At 35.8% G+C, this 17,820-nt stretch overlaps 1 protein-coding gene across 2 annotated transcripts; it reads right to left on the reverse strand.

Moving 5' to 3' along the window:
* Positions 1-5,792: 5,792 nt before the first annotated feature.
* LOC107797420 (uncharacterized) lies at positions 5,793-16,888 on the reverse strand. Of its 2 annotated transcripts, XR_001650689.2 has the most exons (14): positions 16,587-16,888; positions 15,707-15,777; positions 14,077-14,155; positions 13,664-13,746; positions 13,515-13,566; positions 12,494-12,570; positions 11,817-11,883; positions 10,714-10,796; positions 10,530-10,594; positions 7,642-7,717; positions 7,131-7,331; positions 6,918-7,043; positions 6,213-6,379; positions 5,793-5,983 (listed from the first exon to the last, which is right to left on the reverse strand). XR_001650689.2 is itself a non-coding variant. In XM_016620318.2 (13 exons), exons 1-13 carry the CDS (start codon positions 16,849-16,851, stop codon positions 6,335-6,337), a joined length of 1,290 nt encoding a protein of 429 aa, XP_016475804.1. In that variant the 5' UTR covers positions 16,852-16,888; the 3' UTR covers positions 5,985-6,334. The 2 variants fall into 2 exon arrangements, 1 of the variants encoding a protein (XP_016475804.1); XM_016620318.2 differs by lacking the exon at positions 5,793-5,983 and having other exon boundaries at positions 5,985-6,379.
* Positions 16,889-17,820: the final 932 nt, after the last annotated feature.

Genomic DNA, 17,820 nt, shown 5'->3' on the forward strand with positions numbered 1-17,820 from the left:
ATATGGTAAAATTTTCTCAACTAAAACATAACATACAAGGGACAAATACGAAGGAATAATACAAGTGAAATTGAAGTAGGCCTATCTTCTTTTTCTTTGTCATTGAATTCCTTAGTATAAAAAGGGCAAAACCTCTGTAAAATCTTTTTATCTCACTGTCGGGTGCCTACACGTCTTTGGCTGCAACAGTGCCGTCTGAAAAGGAACACAGTGAGCATGTGATTTTTGTTTACACAACAATTACTCCAAAAGAAATCAAAAATAAAACAAATGGTCTTGTCGTACAATTTTTGGAATTTGCGGGATCTTTGTGGTAGTTATTTGTAGTGTTGTTTGTGATTGTTTAGTATCATCGAACAAAATAAAAGAATATGTATGTCACATGTTGAGTTTAGGATGTCATTCTACTATTAGGAATTAATCAAACCATAATTCGGTTATTAAAAGGAAAATCACAAAATATGCATCTTTTATTCTACTTGTTGTCATTGAGTGATTTTATTTTAATTAAATGTTTAATGTGAGTGATAACTGTTTGTTTGAGTATTAATTAATATATGTATGGTTTTATTTTGATTTTTTACAAATTAGTTAGTAATTTTGTGTGATTTGGAAATCAAAAGAATAAAAGAATTGGGTTTTATAGGATAAATCGGGATTGGGCCAGTTTCAGACCCAAAAATCAGGCCCAAAACTCAACTAACCCAGTCCGGCCCCAGACGCAAAAGGAAACGACGCCGTTTTTGGCACCCTCCATCTGAACCGTTGGTCAAATAGATCCAACGGTCCTGGTCAGGCCTGTCATTAGTCCAAACGACGTCGTCTCTTTAAGTTGCCGCATCAAAGCCGTTGATCACCAATGATCCAACGGCCAGAAATCCAACCCTCGTCCCGTATATAAACCTTCCCCCTTCACCCCACGCCCTAAGCCAAACCCCCCTTGCCCTTAGATCGTCTCCCTCACTAGACCCAAACCCCACGAAACCCTAGCGCCGCCCCCTTTCCCCTCACCGTAAACCCGGCAGCAACAACGCCGGTGACCCCCAGACTAACACCCCTAAGGCACCTCGACCCCCTGAACACAGATCCACCAGCCATGGGTCTCGTTTCCCCCACCGTCTCGAATCTTCATTTGAAGATTCGAGTCGGACCCCAACCTATGCCAAACCCCCCCAAATTCATACCAGGCACTCCCCTGACCTCCCTCGTGACCAAACCAGGCTTGGTTTGGTCCGAATCTAACCAGGGAAACTTGAACCCCTAATCTGAGCCCCAAGAACCCTAGAAATCCAGAAATCAGGATTTTTGTCCTAATTAGCAGAGGTTTGAGGGTCTAATAGACCTTAGTCAAAGTGTTCTCTGTTGAGAACACTTGATTAAGGTCCGTTCGACCTCAAAAAGGTCGAGTCTGAGTTCGGGTCCGTTTCACCTAGTTTACTTGAGGTATTCTTTTGTTTCTTTCCGTTTGATCCATTGTTGTTTGTTTGTTTTGTTGTTCGTTTGTTGTTTAGAATGATTTTATTTCCAATTTCTTCGCTTTGTTCTTCTTTTTCTCTGAATCAGACCTTTTATTTGGTCGAATTATTTCTGTTCGTTGTTCAAGTATATAACAGGCTGTGTAATCGATTCGATAAGTTTCGTCGATTAATTAAGTTTCCTTTTAGCCCCTGTTTTGTCAATACCATTTTGGTTCTGATTGTTTGTTGTCAGTCGTATGTTATATATACTACGTAGCCGATTAATTAAGTTTCGTCGATTAATTGTTTGTAGTTTATTTGTGCCCTTCAAACTGTTTGGGTGCCAGTTTTGTTGACATTCCCTGATTCTGAGCTTCCTGTTAGCTTGATTCTGCTGAATATATGTGCATATGAATTCATACTGAACCAAAGCTGAATTTGGATTGATATTGAATTGACCATGTTTGTGCACATAAGATGAGAATTACCAGCCTGTTTATTCACTTTAGATTTAGGAAATGAGAAAGTATGGCAATTGGTAATTCTTTAATGAATTAGGGGTAATTGGACAGCATGTGCTGTCAGGATATATTCCTGCTGCCCATGTTTGCTTAGTTTAATAAAATGATAAACCATTTTAATAATGAAAAGAGGTTTTTGTCAGGGGAATCTCATGGGAAGGGCTTTATTTTAATCTGTTGAGTTGGAAAGAACAGGAGGAGAACATGGGAGGGGGTTCAGTTTGTTAAACAGGCTGTTTGAATGGGCTGATAGAAGCTATAAAAACAGAAGGGTTTCCATTAGTTCAAAAGAAGGTTTTTCAGCCATTAAAAACAGCCCCTAAAAAACTTATCTTTGGAGGAATTGCTTAGCAGCATAAAATCACAGAGAGAACAGAAGGGACGTGGCATTTTTTGAGGGTTATCTTTTGTTCTGAAAATAGCTGACAAAAAGGGGTAGATAAAACATCATTCCATTGAGCTTTGGTTCAGTTCAAAGCTCCAGCAGTTGATATTGATCTTCTGGTCTGACTCCAACTTGTTGGAACTTCCTATGCAATCTACTGGTCCAACTTTGGTTTGAGTTCAAGTCCATTTTGAGTCTTTTGCACGTTGTTTGTTGCTGTTTGGGTTTCACAAATTATTTCGGGCTTCGTTTGAGTGTGTTCCTGGTGCATCTGGTTGCTGAAACTGCTGTGTTGCTGGTGCTGTTTGTTATTTATCACTGCTGCTGCACTGATCACTCCTCTTTTCCTTCTTGTTGTCCAATTTCCAGGTACACATTTTGAATTTCACACTGATGTAACATTAAAAGCATGAAATGAAAGATGCGAAGGAGTTTTAATCATTGGCTGCTGCACTTACAGTTTTATAAATGTTGTTAGATTTGTGTAATTCTTAGTTTGTAGCATGATAGCAAAAATACATTAGTTAGCTTGTGCTTAAATTGAAACTTAGTTTGTTTTAAGTACTATGATTTACAGTTGTTTGGTTGTACAAATGATATAATTATGCAATTGATGGAATGCACGAGTAATTAAGCGTATTCGATAACTAGACTTCATTTAGTTATATTTTGTACGTATAGGGTAGACTGCTACTAATCTCACCAAACGCAATATAGCTTTTAACCATCTGAGTTAACTCTGTCCAAATTGGATTCCATTAGGCAGTTTATTAGGACAAAGGTCGAATCCCATTGGTAGCATCATCTAGTAGATAATTCCATTAATCTAGTTTAAATATGTAGTTTAAATTCAAACTTGAAGAATGTTTAGCACGAGTTTTAACATTTTATTTTGTATGCGATTTTCTTTATTAAATCAAAAGCATGTTCATGAGATAAGGCATGAGATAATTCCCGTAAATAATTAATCTGATAATTAATAAGGGACCAGAGTTGGCCAAGCATGTAATTTCTTTTCTTCCATTTTTAGAGACAAACATAATAGAAAAAATGTAGTCATTGTAGGTTTATCCTTTCAAAAGTGAGACGAGCCTCGCCAAATAACATGCACAAACTGCGGGGCCTTCATAAATGTACATATTAAAAAAATACTTAGAATTTGGGATGGGCCGTTCAAGTGAATTTCACGGTCTTCCCCAAAGATAATAACGCGTTAGACTCTTTAGGCGCGACTTAATTAAATTACATTCCTATTCGGGTGCGCATTTATGTGACCCAAATCCAAATCTCAACGGAGTTGGAATGTATTAACAACCACGGGTGCATTGATTGCGACGTGGTTCGAGATGCATTTTCACGATGCTACAATTCTTCTAAAAATATAAATGATAATAATAAAGAGGTTTAAACTTAATAAAAGCACGTAAGTCATAACATGTATTTAAATCAGATATTTAGCCATTGTAACAATTTAAGCGACCGTGCTAGAACCACGGGATTCGAGGGTGCCTAACACCTTCCCTCGAGTCAACAGAATTCCTTACTTAGAATTTCTGGTTCGCAGACTTCATTTGGAAAGTCGAAAATTTCCTCAATTTGGGATTCAAGATAAACCGGTGACTTGGGACACCAAAAGCCAAACCTTTCCCAAGTGGCGACTCTGAATTAAATAAATAATCTCATTTCGAATATTGTCACTTAAATTAGAAAAACTCTCTCGCGCATTTAACCCTTCGGGGCTGGGCGCGCAAAAAGGAGGTGTGACAAACACATAACTCAAACAACACTTCATTACTACAACACTTAGATTCATACAAACATCTCATGACTAAAAGCAGAGGATGGTGAATCACAGAACTTATGTTCCAACAGAGGAAGTTCATTTCTCTATGAAGTGACATCATTACTCTACACAGTATACACTAAGAATTTTTATACAGCTACAATATCGTACAACTTAAACACAATTTTTATACAAATTTTATACAATATGTCTTTTGTATATTTTGTATCTGATTTATACATAGTAAAAACAAATTTCATACAACTAATTATATATTATACAACTTATCTACAACTTTCACACATTATTTCTACCCAGTTAAATATAACTACAATAACATACAACTTAAATACAAATTTTATACAAAATTTATACAATATGTCTTTTGTATATTTTGTATCTGATTTATACATAGTAAAAACAAATTTCATACAACTAATTATATATTATACAACTTATCTACAATTTTCATATATTATTTCTACTCAGTTATATACAACTACAATATGATACAACTTAAATATAATTTTTATACAATGTTGTTCAACTTTCATACAATAGTTAAATGAATTAAAAAAAATTATATAAACAACATAATACAATTTTTCTATAATTTTACTACAATTTCTGCAGTATAATGTATGTCATGTCTTCTTCTTCTTCTTCTTCTTCTTCTTCTTCTTCTTCTTCTTCTTCTTCTTCTTCGAGTTTCAATCCGAAATTCAGTCAAAACCAAGTCTAATCTTCACCAAAAAGCCCCTCAAAATTGAGATATAAACTCCAAACTATATTCTCAATTATTTGCAACAACATCCAATCCAAACAAATAATAATTTTTGAAAACTCAAATTCGAATTCAAAACTTTTTAATGGCTGTCAATGGTGGAATTACTGCTCTCTTTTTCTTTGCTTTACATTACTGAAATTTGGGATTGAGAGATAGAGAGAGACGTAAAGAGAATTCTCAATTCTTTGCAACAACATCCAATAATATTTTTTGAAAACCCAAATTTGAATTCAAAGCTTCAAAGCTTTTTAATGGTTGTCAATGGTGGAATTGCTACTCTCTTGTGCAAGATACGTGGGAGAGGGGCGTGGGATGTGGAGAGAGAAACGTGGGGAGTGGAAGATATGTTAAAGTAATTTTAGGACAATAATTATTACTATTAATTCCTTTAAAATGTACATAAATGGTAATTGGATATATAAAATGTAATTATAGTAAAACTTGAGTATGAGGGTTATATAGTTTCATATAGTGTATAGGAATGTAAAAATTCCGTAAAAAAATGAGTGTCAGCAAAGATAAAGTAGCTTTAAGTATTTATCGTTGTCTAATTTTTCTTTTATTAATGGTCATAGTTATGGTGACTAACGAATGGGTTCATGTGATGAACTTTTAATTAAAGACGAAGTCAAGTCTACTTTTTAAAACTAGACGTTCTCTACTCAGCCGAACATTTGTACTAGGGCGCGTTTGGTCTTAGACAAAAGGCTGAGAAAGGTGTCCGAACATCTGTACTATTAACAACAACAAGCCCAGTAATTTCCAGCAAGTTTGGTCTGGGGAGGATAAGATGTACGCAGCATTACCCCTACCCCAAGGGCGAAGGCACACTTGGGTTAGGGTGATCAATTGACAGCCCTTTGTCGGAAAGCTACACTGTTTAGATAGGTAAAATATTACTATATTTTAGAGGTACATAACATGTATTGAACACCCTTTATCGAATTTTTTTTTACTTATTTCAAGTTTGAACACCCTTGAGAAAATTTCTGGCTTCGCCACTGCCCTATCCTGGAAGGCGGAGAGGTTGTTTCCAATAGACCCTGAGAACTGATGAAAAAGGAAAGTTAATTGCAACAACATCTGTACTAGTAATAATTCAATATTCCACTAACACAGAGAATAAGCAAAGAAACCTAAAGCTTAGACCAAATATACAACTATACAGTCATATTTGCTACTAATTGGGAAGAGGCACCTAACAGAATTACTGAAGCTCGCAGTAAATCTCAAGCAAATTGAAATGTGGTACAAATTTGCATACTCAGAATAAGCAGACCTGAATTCCAAGAAATCCAGTCTTCAGAAATGTTGCCTCTCACGGCCAGTCTCACTTGTATTTGAAAATCCAATACCATTCGCTTCAGTTCTAGCCACTTCAAAAATGAAAACCAATGCAGTTTAGACACAAGCCAGAGGAACCGTTGAGCTTCCTGTTTCGAGTTCCTGAAAATTCAGAAAACATGTATAATGTCAGCAGAATGAATTTTGAGTTCCTGAAAAATCAGAAAACACATATAGTGTCATCAGAATGAAAAACTCCTTTGTTGTAAAGGTACTTATTAAGATGTATGCATTGACTACCTCTAACCTTCTAGATCTCATATCAAGATAACTTTGAGTTTTTCAATGCATCATTATGCACCAAAACATATAGTTTCTGCGGCTTCATATCTGCATCATATCATGCACAAAATTTCCAGCTATATCTTTCAAACTATATTTTTATGCCGTTCAGAGCATCTTTATGGGAGTACTATACTTAAAAACCTCCCATACAATGGTGGTTATTGCCTTAATTCAATCAAATGAGTCATAAGATGTGCAAATCTAGTATAACAAGATTTCATTAGTCAATGGATCAAAGCCAACAAGTTTCATGCACAAAATCAAATCGGAAACATTCAATAAAAAAAACTAAAACTACAAGTTGAAAATCACTAACTGCTGCGTGAACGGAAGGTTTCTCTGAGGAAAGCTGTACCTCACGCATTTGAGAAACTTCTGGATTATTACGGACTGGAAGTCTTAAATTGCGCTGATCCTGTTGCTGCAGATCTAACTTTTCCATTTTCTTTTCATAAAGTGCAAATTCCTCAGGCTTCTCCCACTGTTTGCATGTTTTCAGGCATCCATGCATTATGAGGGGCATGGGATCCAGTGTTAAAAAAGAAATTGGACACTTAATGAAACTTACCCAGCTTTCACACGTCATGCAGTTATAATAATATACGAATCCATCAGGACAGATATGTTCGCTCCATTCACAATCTATAGACTCCACCATCTCACCATTTAAAGATCTTGCATTGACAGAAGATGCAGCTGATGGCAAAACAATATCTGATCCGACATAAGTGCTGAAAACTGTCTGAGGATTGCTTCTGTTATTTGGAGTCTGCAAAAAGCAACAGATACTTGAAACATACTTTTTTCTAATTATCTTTCGTAGGTAATTATGTACTGGGGATTGCATTTTCTTTAAATAAAGAAGTTACATTTTTCAAATAGGCAAGACCATTTGCATTGTGATAAAAAGATCGAGCTCCTTTGTCAAAAAGGAAGAAAGATTAAGCTCTCATAGCACAAAATTAGATGCACTCTTGAAAAAACATACAGCTCTTAATAGAAAAGTTAGGCTATTCTAATAGTAAAACTCGCATTACGACATGCTTCCATCTACTTAATGGAGAATATTGAACAATAACCTTATTTGGACTCTGGTGATTAGACTGGTTAGCTGCTATATTCCCATTAAATTGCTCATTCATATGGGATGGCGCCCTGCAAGTTATAAGTTTCAGATAAGGAAACCAGCAAGTAAAAATACAAGAGGCAAGATAAACTAAAAGCTAGTCTAATGCATTGGACCAGAGCAGGACTTGAATAAGAATGCACCGGGAAAGAACTGAAGGAATGAAGAGAATGTGGTATAGGAACAAGCATCTATAGCAACTTGTTACAGAAGATACTAGATGCCGGGCATGATGACTCTGGGAGGTAGATGCATTGTTTTAAAAGGAGGAAGTGTGAGACTAGGCACTTTATCTCAGATGGAGTGAGATGAGTCCTGAGGCACAGGCCATGAATATTTACTTTTTTACATTTTTATATAAAAATAAAATAAACATAAACATATGGAAAAACTATTCCTATATAAATTACACAAACAATTGTATGAAATTCATAAAATTCCAATAAGGAAATAGGAAATGAAATTCTTTTTTTCTATAGAGTCAATGTCCGGACCAGCTTGCACGCACCTCCACTAATCTCACTGGGTACCTATACCTCCCACCAGCACAGGTACCGAGTAACTCTGTCCACCAATGCTTAAACACTAATGTATGAAATTCATCAAAAATCCAATAAAGAAATAGGAAATTAATAAGTATATAAGCAATTAAGCACACAACAATAACAAAAATATAATAGTAACAGAGATATAAATTAACAGTGTTCTAAGTGGCATCTAACTAACAACTCAAACAAGAAAGCCAAAAAAAACGGAAAAGGGTTAAAAATACACCTAAACTATTGGAAAACGTTAAAAAATACCCTTCATCCACCTATTGGATTAAAAATACTCCACCATTCACCTTTTTGGTTCACTTATGCCCTTTGACCGTTAGGTCAATGCTGAATTAAAAATATTTATTATTTAAATTCCACGTGGCAACTTCTTATTGGCCAAAATTAAAACATTTAACTCATTAGAAAGACCCGCCCATATCTACCAGCTTTTCATATTAACCCGCTTCAAACACTAACCCGACCCGAACAAAAAGTTCAACTATAAAAAAGAGGCCCTACTTCTATCAAACTCCATGGAACAAAAGCTCCGTGGAAGTTGCAGAGGACATATAGACGCAAATTTACTACGTGGTTTTCTTTTTCTTGTTATGGCATCCAATTCAATTTACATGATAGACACAAATTGCATTATATTCAAGATGAGTAATTTAGTCATTTTCACATAACGGAAAGATCTCAAAGAGATTGTTTGGAAGATATCATAAACCGTTGGATTACCCCTAGTTTTCCGACCCACGTTATTGTCGAGAAAATCATTGGCTCATTCATGCTAGGCTTTTCTTGTTTGTTTAATTTGTTCAAAACCTTTATTCGATGATAATGCTATACATGAAATTAATCAAGAAATGAACATATGTAAATCTGTGGGTTAAATGGAAGTGGGGCGTCTTTTTTTATTTGAACTTTTTATTCGGGTCAGGTTAGTATTTGGGGCGGGTTAGAAAAATGGGTAGATATCGGTGGGTCTTTCTAATAGGTTAGATGTTTTAATTTCGATCAATAAGAAGCTTCCACGAAAAATTTAAATAGTTATTTTTTTAAATCAGCATTGACTTAACGGTTAAAGGGCATAAGTGAACCAAAAATGTAGATGGAGGGTATTGTTAACCCATTAGGTGGATGGAGGGTATTTTTAGACCTTTTTCAATAGTTCGGGGGCATTTTTGACCCATCTCCGGAAAAAAAAAACACCTTTGCAAGAAAAAAAGTCAAAAAATCAAAGTGGTTTTGTATGTATATGCATACACACACATATAGGGTCTTGCTAACATACTACATGAAGGTAGTATGTTAGCACCCTACCCATTTTTATGTTCTCAAAAATAACCTTAGAGATATATTATCCACATATTAGTAAAATGGGTATTTACATCTTTCCCTTTGAACAACTAACCACGACTCATTTTTTGGCCTCCAACGAAAAAGGTCAATGAACAACTAATATCTCAGAAATCATGAAGCTTACTGTTTGTTTGCTGATAACATGTCATAAAAACAAGAAATAAATAAAATAAACAAAAGCAAACCTTGCAAGAAAACCATGTTCTTTAGTGCTTTGAATTTTGTCCCAACTTCAGAAGAAGGAGCAGAAAAAGAAAGCCAGAAAGTTAAATAAAGGGAACAGTGGAGATTTGGGTTCGATAATACAGGAACACAACCCAAATAGAAAGCATGACGGTTAGACAATCTTGTAAGAGAAGAAAGATTTAGTAAAGCAAAAAGATAAAAGAGCCTGCCAATCTCTAGCCTCAACAATTTCTTCCCTATTGTGCTGCTGCCGCCGAAGTATTTTTTGCCTATTTGGGGCCCAACGAAGAGAGAATTGGACAAAGATAATAGGGAATTGCCAATTTTTGCCCCCAATTTACTAAAAGCTACGGACGTGTGGTCTTGAGACGCCTTTTTTGCCCTGGACCTACGCCTCATCTTTGGGGTGTGCACCCACTGATATCTTCACCCCCCAGAATCGCCCCAGTGCGTTTTCACACACCCTGCCTTAGGCGTGTCCCGGGACTAGCCCAAAGAATGCTTTCTGAAACACTGCTTAGAAGTGCTTAACTTTCTCGATCAAGAGAATCTGAGATATCACACTCGGGAGAGAAGAATATCAGCTCCATTCTAGTTTCTTCAATTTGTGTTCAACTTTTTCATCCAAAATAACTATTTGTTTATTCGGAAAGAGTATTTGACTCATCCAACAAGAAGTGGTACTCCAAAACTAGCAATGGTTGATCCATACAAAGATAAAGGGAAGAGTAAAATTTCATGGATGGATACACACCTCGACTCGCCCACCTTGGGCTTCTTAGGATCCGCAAATCGAACAATCAACGGCTGATGACAGACCTGAACCACAAGGGAATGGGAGAAAGGATATTTGGTTTCAGACCTGAACCACAAGAGAATGGGAGAAAGGAGATTGGTTTCAGATTAGACCATAAATATATATTAATACAGGGGCTTACTTTCGTCGTTACATAGGTACCATGTAGTGCATTCATTGCCGCAACCGCCATGTCTTTACAAGCAAAACTGACAAAAGCACTTCCTTCAAGGCAGGAATAATATCAACGCCAAGCAAAAAAAGTTAAAAAACAGAGTGTGTATAGACAAACCAGATGTAGGTCAGCACATATCAATTTTACGTACGGGTAGCAGAACAATAAGCATGAGCACCAAATATGGCAAATGCAATTACACTATTCAAAAAATGTCAAGAAGCAGTGCACTTGATTGGTAAAATTGGGTGGCAAACTTAGCGCATGAAAATATGACCCACGCAAGTCTGGGCAGGATGGGCTGGGCATATTTTCATTGCGGGCCAATTTGAGCACAACCCAAGTCGGCTCATAAGTTTGGCTGATTTGGGCTAAAGCCTAAATATGTAGCCTAAATAGACCTATAAGAGAACTTGTCAAAATATTTTAGAAACTTTTGTTTGATATAGCCATAATAATAAATTTGAAACTAATGCCGAGGGTCTATCGGAAACAGCATCTCTTCCCTATCGGGGTAGGGGTAAGGTCTGCGTACACATTACCCTCCCCAGACCCCACTTTGTGGGATTTTACTGGGTAGTTGTTGTTGTTGAAACTAGCATAAAATATAGCCATAATAATAACAATAACAATAATAAATTTTTATTTGGTAACACAACAAATTATAAGAAAATAAACAAAGTAACTAAAACTTTGTTAGAGTTGGGTGGGTTGGGCTATAACCTATTGTTTAGCCACATCTTGACCTAACTCATCTCAGCCCAAGTAACATTTAAGCGGGCTAATGACCCATCCATTATTTTGATTTAACCCATTTTGACCTGCCTAAATTCAACCAACTCGTCCACTTAACACCCTAGATAAAATTGAGAATATGCAACCAGCTGAATTGTTGGCAGCAACTAGAGAAGAAGCTATAGCAACAGGGATATATGTCTTAAACTAGGTTCAGTGAGAAAGCATCTTTGCAAACTGTTACCAAATGCAAACGCTCCTGCATGCTAAATGTAAAAATAATAATGAGAGAGAACAGAGAGAGAACGAGAAAGAAGAGAGTTGCTGTTACATACCACGGCGTTGTTTTTGTTCATCAAGCAAGAAAAAGACTTCTTCAACAACTCCATATGGAGAAAATACCTGCCACCAAAGGCGTGCATCCAAACTCAGAACTTTTCCATTGGCTCAAAAGAGAAACAAATTGTCCCTCGGTCTCTTATCTGTTACTTAATTTGACCGTGTATATAGATTGAGAATTTATTTGGATTTCATATAATATAGAGATAAAGAAATAATCATTAACTAATGGTACATGATATCATGATATGAATTCGTCTTTCAAACATGGGAACTGAATAAAGCTTGTTATTTGACATAGTTCATGAAGCGTTACTACATCCTAGATCGAAAAATGTGTCCGGTAAACTGGAATGGAGCAAGGATTAATCTTTATCACTTATATCCATTAAATGAAAATTATAATTGATAAACCTATAACCATGACATCACTGCAGAATTATTTGCTACATATTTCTTTTTATCCAATAGCACTAAGAACAAAAAACCTAGAATTTGTGCCCAGTACGTAAAATATATAGCATGAAAATAGTAGAATGTCAACATGCAGATTCTTTGCATATGTATACAGAATGCACAAATTAGAGAAAGAGTAACAGTGAAAAAGGAAGGAGCAAAAAGGGAAGATAGAATCTGCATGTCTTGGCTTAAAACACATATATGTGGAGCATACATGCTCAACTTCTCTTTTGGAAACTTGTTTCCTCAGACCACCAACATAAAGTTTGTGATTTTGTTCACCCAAGCTTCCTACAATGAGAGAGAAAAGAGGTAAAAGCGGATAGAAATAACAACATAAGGCAAATAAACACCTAGAATTCTAGAGAGGCAAAGTGATAACTGAAAATTCAGACTGTATACACTTGATAAAATACTCCATGTCAATTCATCAAAAATACTATTTTGATATACTCATTCCCTGGATTCTGTTCAGAATTCAAACCCTTACAAAATGCAGTCTCCCCATCAGTACCAACAGATCTATGAACAGATGGAGCGACTTGCAAATAATCATTCGTTTCATCTATCAAACGTAACAAATTATCGAAACACTTACCTCTTTGTCATGTAATACTTAAATGTTTCTCTGTGACCAGAAAGATGTAGTTCTTGAATTCCATTTTCATTACCTTAGATTTCAAAAGTTTAGGTAGCTGGTCAAAATACCCTAGGCCCCTTAGCCTTGTGAGTATTATTCTTAAAATTGTTTACTATAGCCTTATCCTGACTAATGTGTTTTCCTGGAAAATGCAACTTCAATCGCACATGGATCTTTACAGAGAAGCTTGTCAACTTTTACATACTGCCTTGGTGGGCAGTGAGTGGTGGACAACATAGATAGTAGAAGGGAGCGAATTTGCTTTAGTATTATTCCTTGTGAGTATTATTCTTAAAATTGTTTACTATAGCCTTATCCTGACTAATGTGTTTTCCTGGAAAATGCAACTTCAATCGCACATGGATCTTTACAGAGAAGCTTGTCAACTTTTACATACTGCCTTGGTGGGCAGTGAGTGGTGGACAACATAGATAGTAGAAGGGAGCGAATTTGCTTTAGTTAAGCTTATGATAACTCAAGTTGGCTATTTAAGGATAAGGACTTCGCAAGGGTGGGAGCTTTATTCATGATCCTTGTGTTCGGCATTAGATCTATATTATCTAAAACTTGAACAGTGAGACAACAAAACAATTACCAAGACGTTCTCGCTCCCCATCAGCGTACCTAATTATTAAGGGAACCTCACCCTGCAAGCAAGAAATATATACAAACCGAGTAAGAGGGGATCAATATTTTCTTGAGAGGGTAAATGATTTTAACTTCACAACTGAGAAGGAAACTCACCCCAGGGAAAGTATATCGACCATGGAATGCTCCAATCGCCCTATCAGCTTCATCTAGCGTGCTATACTTCACAAAACAGCATTCTGCAGTGTAAATACATTATTCATTTTTATTCTGTTTAGGGAAAAATATTCACTTTTATCTGACGTCTATACTTGTCAAAAAGTAATATGATGACACATGTGCCGAGAATATAGTGAATGTCAACAGCAGAAAATAGCAAGGAGGAGGAATAAGATTAAATCCTAGTATTTTAAATGATCCAGAGTAATTTAAATTCTTTGAATTGCTTTACGAATACATAACCCAGTGCAGATGGCATGACATTTGATAAAGCAACACCATCACTGTAAACTATAACAAGTACACTACCAGATGACCTGGCAACGGCAACTATTACCACATTCCTCTACCTTTCCTCAAACCAGTGGATTTATCCTTGAGCCGAACAACCTCAATAATATTCCCATGTTCAGCAAAAACAGAACGAACCTGAATTGAAAGATGCATGTGTTAATATGTAAGAATACTTTCGAAATGCCCAGATGATGAACATAGCTAAACATGGAATCTGCAAGGACTTGAGTGATGAAATTTCAAATAGTTAAACATCCCAGAAAATTGGGAAGTTACTGGATCATTGGACAGGGAAAAGACCCTCACTGAAGTTGGACAAAAGCAAGTGGTTAACCCATTCTTCCAACAGGGATGAGACTATCTGTTGGTTTTCTGCATGTAATTTGGGACTGAGGTGTAGTTGATTGATCTTAATTGAACACCATGGATACCATATGGTCCATAACATATCCATTTAATTCAAGACAAATGAAGTATCTATGTAAAATATAGGACACCTAGAAATTCCAAAGATAGAGGAGTATACTCTACTTCACACAAGTTGCTTTGTGATATTGCAACTTATTCACAATTTAATAAATTTTGAGGCAAAAAAGAAAATAGCTAATTGATATCCAGAACAAATATTAAAAAAAGGGACCTTTGACAAAGGGAAGACAGCATGAACTTAATTCAAAGTAGTAGCCTAGTCTTAGTAGATGCAATGACCACAGTATATTGCTAAAATTACTGGAATATACATCACCTATGTACTCTGCCGGTTGGTTGTTAGATCGAAAACCATGAGTCGCTTTTCATATGTAACTACTCACCAATAATATTTTCACCAGACATAGATGCAAATGGAGGCAAAGTATTAATATAGGTGATACCAACTAGATTGATTAAGTGGTATAATTTTTCTTCAGTAACAAAACTTTCATTAAAAAACACCAAGTTACTGTTAAAAAAGTATGGGCAAGGTGTGTATATGCCTCAGGTAGAGCCGTAGAGTCATCCATTGTCTCAATAAATACAACATTAGTAAACTTACATTAAGTATGATATTCTCCTGGCGTTTTTTGCATTTGGTCAGAGATTTGCATGTCATTGTAGGTTACCTCTGAGATTTCTAGAATCTCTAGATTTATAAGACATTTAAGAAGGTCTCAAAAAATCAATTATTAGAACTGGAACAAGTGCCTAGCTAATTGAAGCAGAATGGATGTAGAGGCTTTATTTTTGGATGAAGATGGATATAGATATAGAAGCTTTATATGGCTAACCTCAACTACTTTGGGTTGAGGCTAATAGTAGTAGTTCTTGTTGGTTATTATAACTAAGCTCTTAAAAGCCTCAAGTCCCACTCTTAAGCATAACTCATAGTGTGCAGAAGTCCACTTTGTCGATACAACTAAGCGCCAACAGAACACCAGGTTTTTATGGCTCAGTGGTCAATAAAGAGGGAGAAAAACTATGAGATCTCTGGTTCAAATCTCAGAGGAGGCAAAACACTAGGAGATTTGTTCCCATCTGCCTAAGCTTTGGTGGGCAAAATTTAGCGGTATCTGTGCTAGTGGGAGGTAATTCAGTGGAACACTCTAAGTGTGCGCAAGCTGACCCGAACACCACCGTCATAAAAAACAATACACAACATACAAGGAAAAAAGATATCATTATTCAAAATTCTTAACGACAGAGACTTACGTCTTCTTCTTCGGCTGGTCTTGGTACTCCTACAACATAGAGTTTCACAGATCCAAAGCGAACCTGAGAGTCTAAAAGGTTTTCCAAAATTCAGAAAGTCATGCTTATGATATACTGCTACAGCTTACAAACACTCAGTAAAATACAACATGCTCAACATTTGGCTCTTTCGCTTCCAGGGATTCAACTAACTGAACTTACCAACATTTTGGAATGTATCTTTCCACCAATTTTACAAGGAGAATTTTGACATACAATACTCTTTTCTAAAGTTTCAAAAATATCCAAATTCTAATTGAGTTTAAGTTCTATGCACTGACAGTATAAAGATTTTCTATGCAATCAGGTCACTTATTGCAGGTAACTCCATTTAATAAGCATTAGTTGATAACCTATACTAAATCAGCATAACCTACTATAACAGGTTAAAATTGCATGGATAGTGTAAAAAAAACTTTACACCTCAATGTATATAACTTTTACCAACATTTTAAAATGCATCTTTCTACCAGTTAACTTAGAATACACTTTTCTACAGATTCCAAAAAAAAATTAATTGAGTTTAAAGTTCAATGAACTGACAGTGTAAAGATTTTGTACACAACCATGTCGCTTAAAAGGTAATTGCAGGCAACTCCATTTAATAAGCATTAATCGGTAAATTATAGTAAATGGTACGTAACCTAATATATCAGGTTAAATCTCACTATCAGTATATATAAACTCAAACTCATTTTATTTTTTTTTAAAAATGAAATAATCAAGTCTCTAAAAAGTTAGTCAAATTTATTCTTGATAAACAAAAGTGCCAGACAAATTAGAACCAGGTGATTTCTTTTTCGGAATTGTTAATTAGGAGCGGGAGAATAATGCTTCGTACCAGATGTTGATTGATCGTAAGGTCTCTTACGAGCTGAAAGAAGCGGAGAACCACCGAAATTTTGCTCGGAATTAGGGTTTTGGTGGTGGTGGTGATGGTGATGTTGGCGGCGATTGTAGTGGTTGCCATCGCCGGGAAAGTTTCTTCTATGATTGTCGTCGTTAAGAGAGACAGTCTCGTCGGAAGGCCAATTCGGCGACGCAGAATGAGGGTTCCGGTGGTATTCCGGCTGGTTCCCACGGCGTTCTCCGTTACTCTGGTCCATTGTGCATCACGCGGTAAATTGATATTTGCAGTATTAATATGGCTTTAGTATTTATATTTACTCCATTGTTAAAATATTCTCTTTTGTTGACACTCCTTTCTTTTTGGCACATTAAAATGTTAATTTTAAGTCTTAAAAATATTTAAGTAAATTTTTAAAAATTCAAAGTATTAAAATATTTAGCTTTTAAACTTAATTGTGATGTTTTTCCTATCAAATTAGTTTTTAAATATAATAAATATAACAACAACAAAAACAATAACACGCCCAGTAATTTTTCACAAGTGGGGTCTGGGAGGTAAGACGTACACTTAGGCCCAATATGATCAAATATCATTGTATAAAAGAAAATGGACGAAGCACATACGACTTTAAAATGTATGTTTATAAGGACATGTAGCACAATCTCTCTGTCCTTCCAGAGGTAGGGATAAGATTACATATATCGTACCCTCTCCCGACCCACTTATGAGAAACTACTGGATTTGTCGCTGTTGTTATATAAGGACAAATAGTATGTAAGATGGCAATTTTTTTTCCGCTAAGATTAAAGGTTTCAACACCGTTAATATGGAACATAATATATGGAAAGTTTCAAATATTTGAAGTGATTTTCTTTATTCGAATTGTCTAATTTTTGTGAGCTGCTATTATATGCAATTTAGTCGGAGAGATAGGAAATTTATTTTACTTGTTTATTTGACCTGAGAGAACCGATCCGTAAAAGGAAAGTTGGGTTTCCGAAACTAAAACCAAAACCAACTAGGATATCCTCAAATAAGAAAGTCCAATCCCAATCCCACTCTATTCAGGTCATTTTAAGCTCTTATATATAGAGTTTGAAATTCTCTGTATTTTTCAGGTCATTTTAAGCTCTTATATATAGAGCTTGAAATTCCCTGTATTTAACAATATTACATTATAATTCATTCTTTTATCATTCATTCTGTCTACGTCACACTTCTTGGA

Source organism: Nicotiana tabacum, chromosome 5, assembly GCF_000715075.1.
Source record: "Nicotiana tabacum cultivar K326 chromosome 5, ASM71507v2, whole genome shotgun sequence".
NCBI lineage: Eukaryota > Viridiplantae > Streptophyta > Magnoliopsida > Solanales > Solanaceae > Nicotiana > Nicotiana tabacum.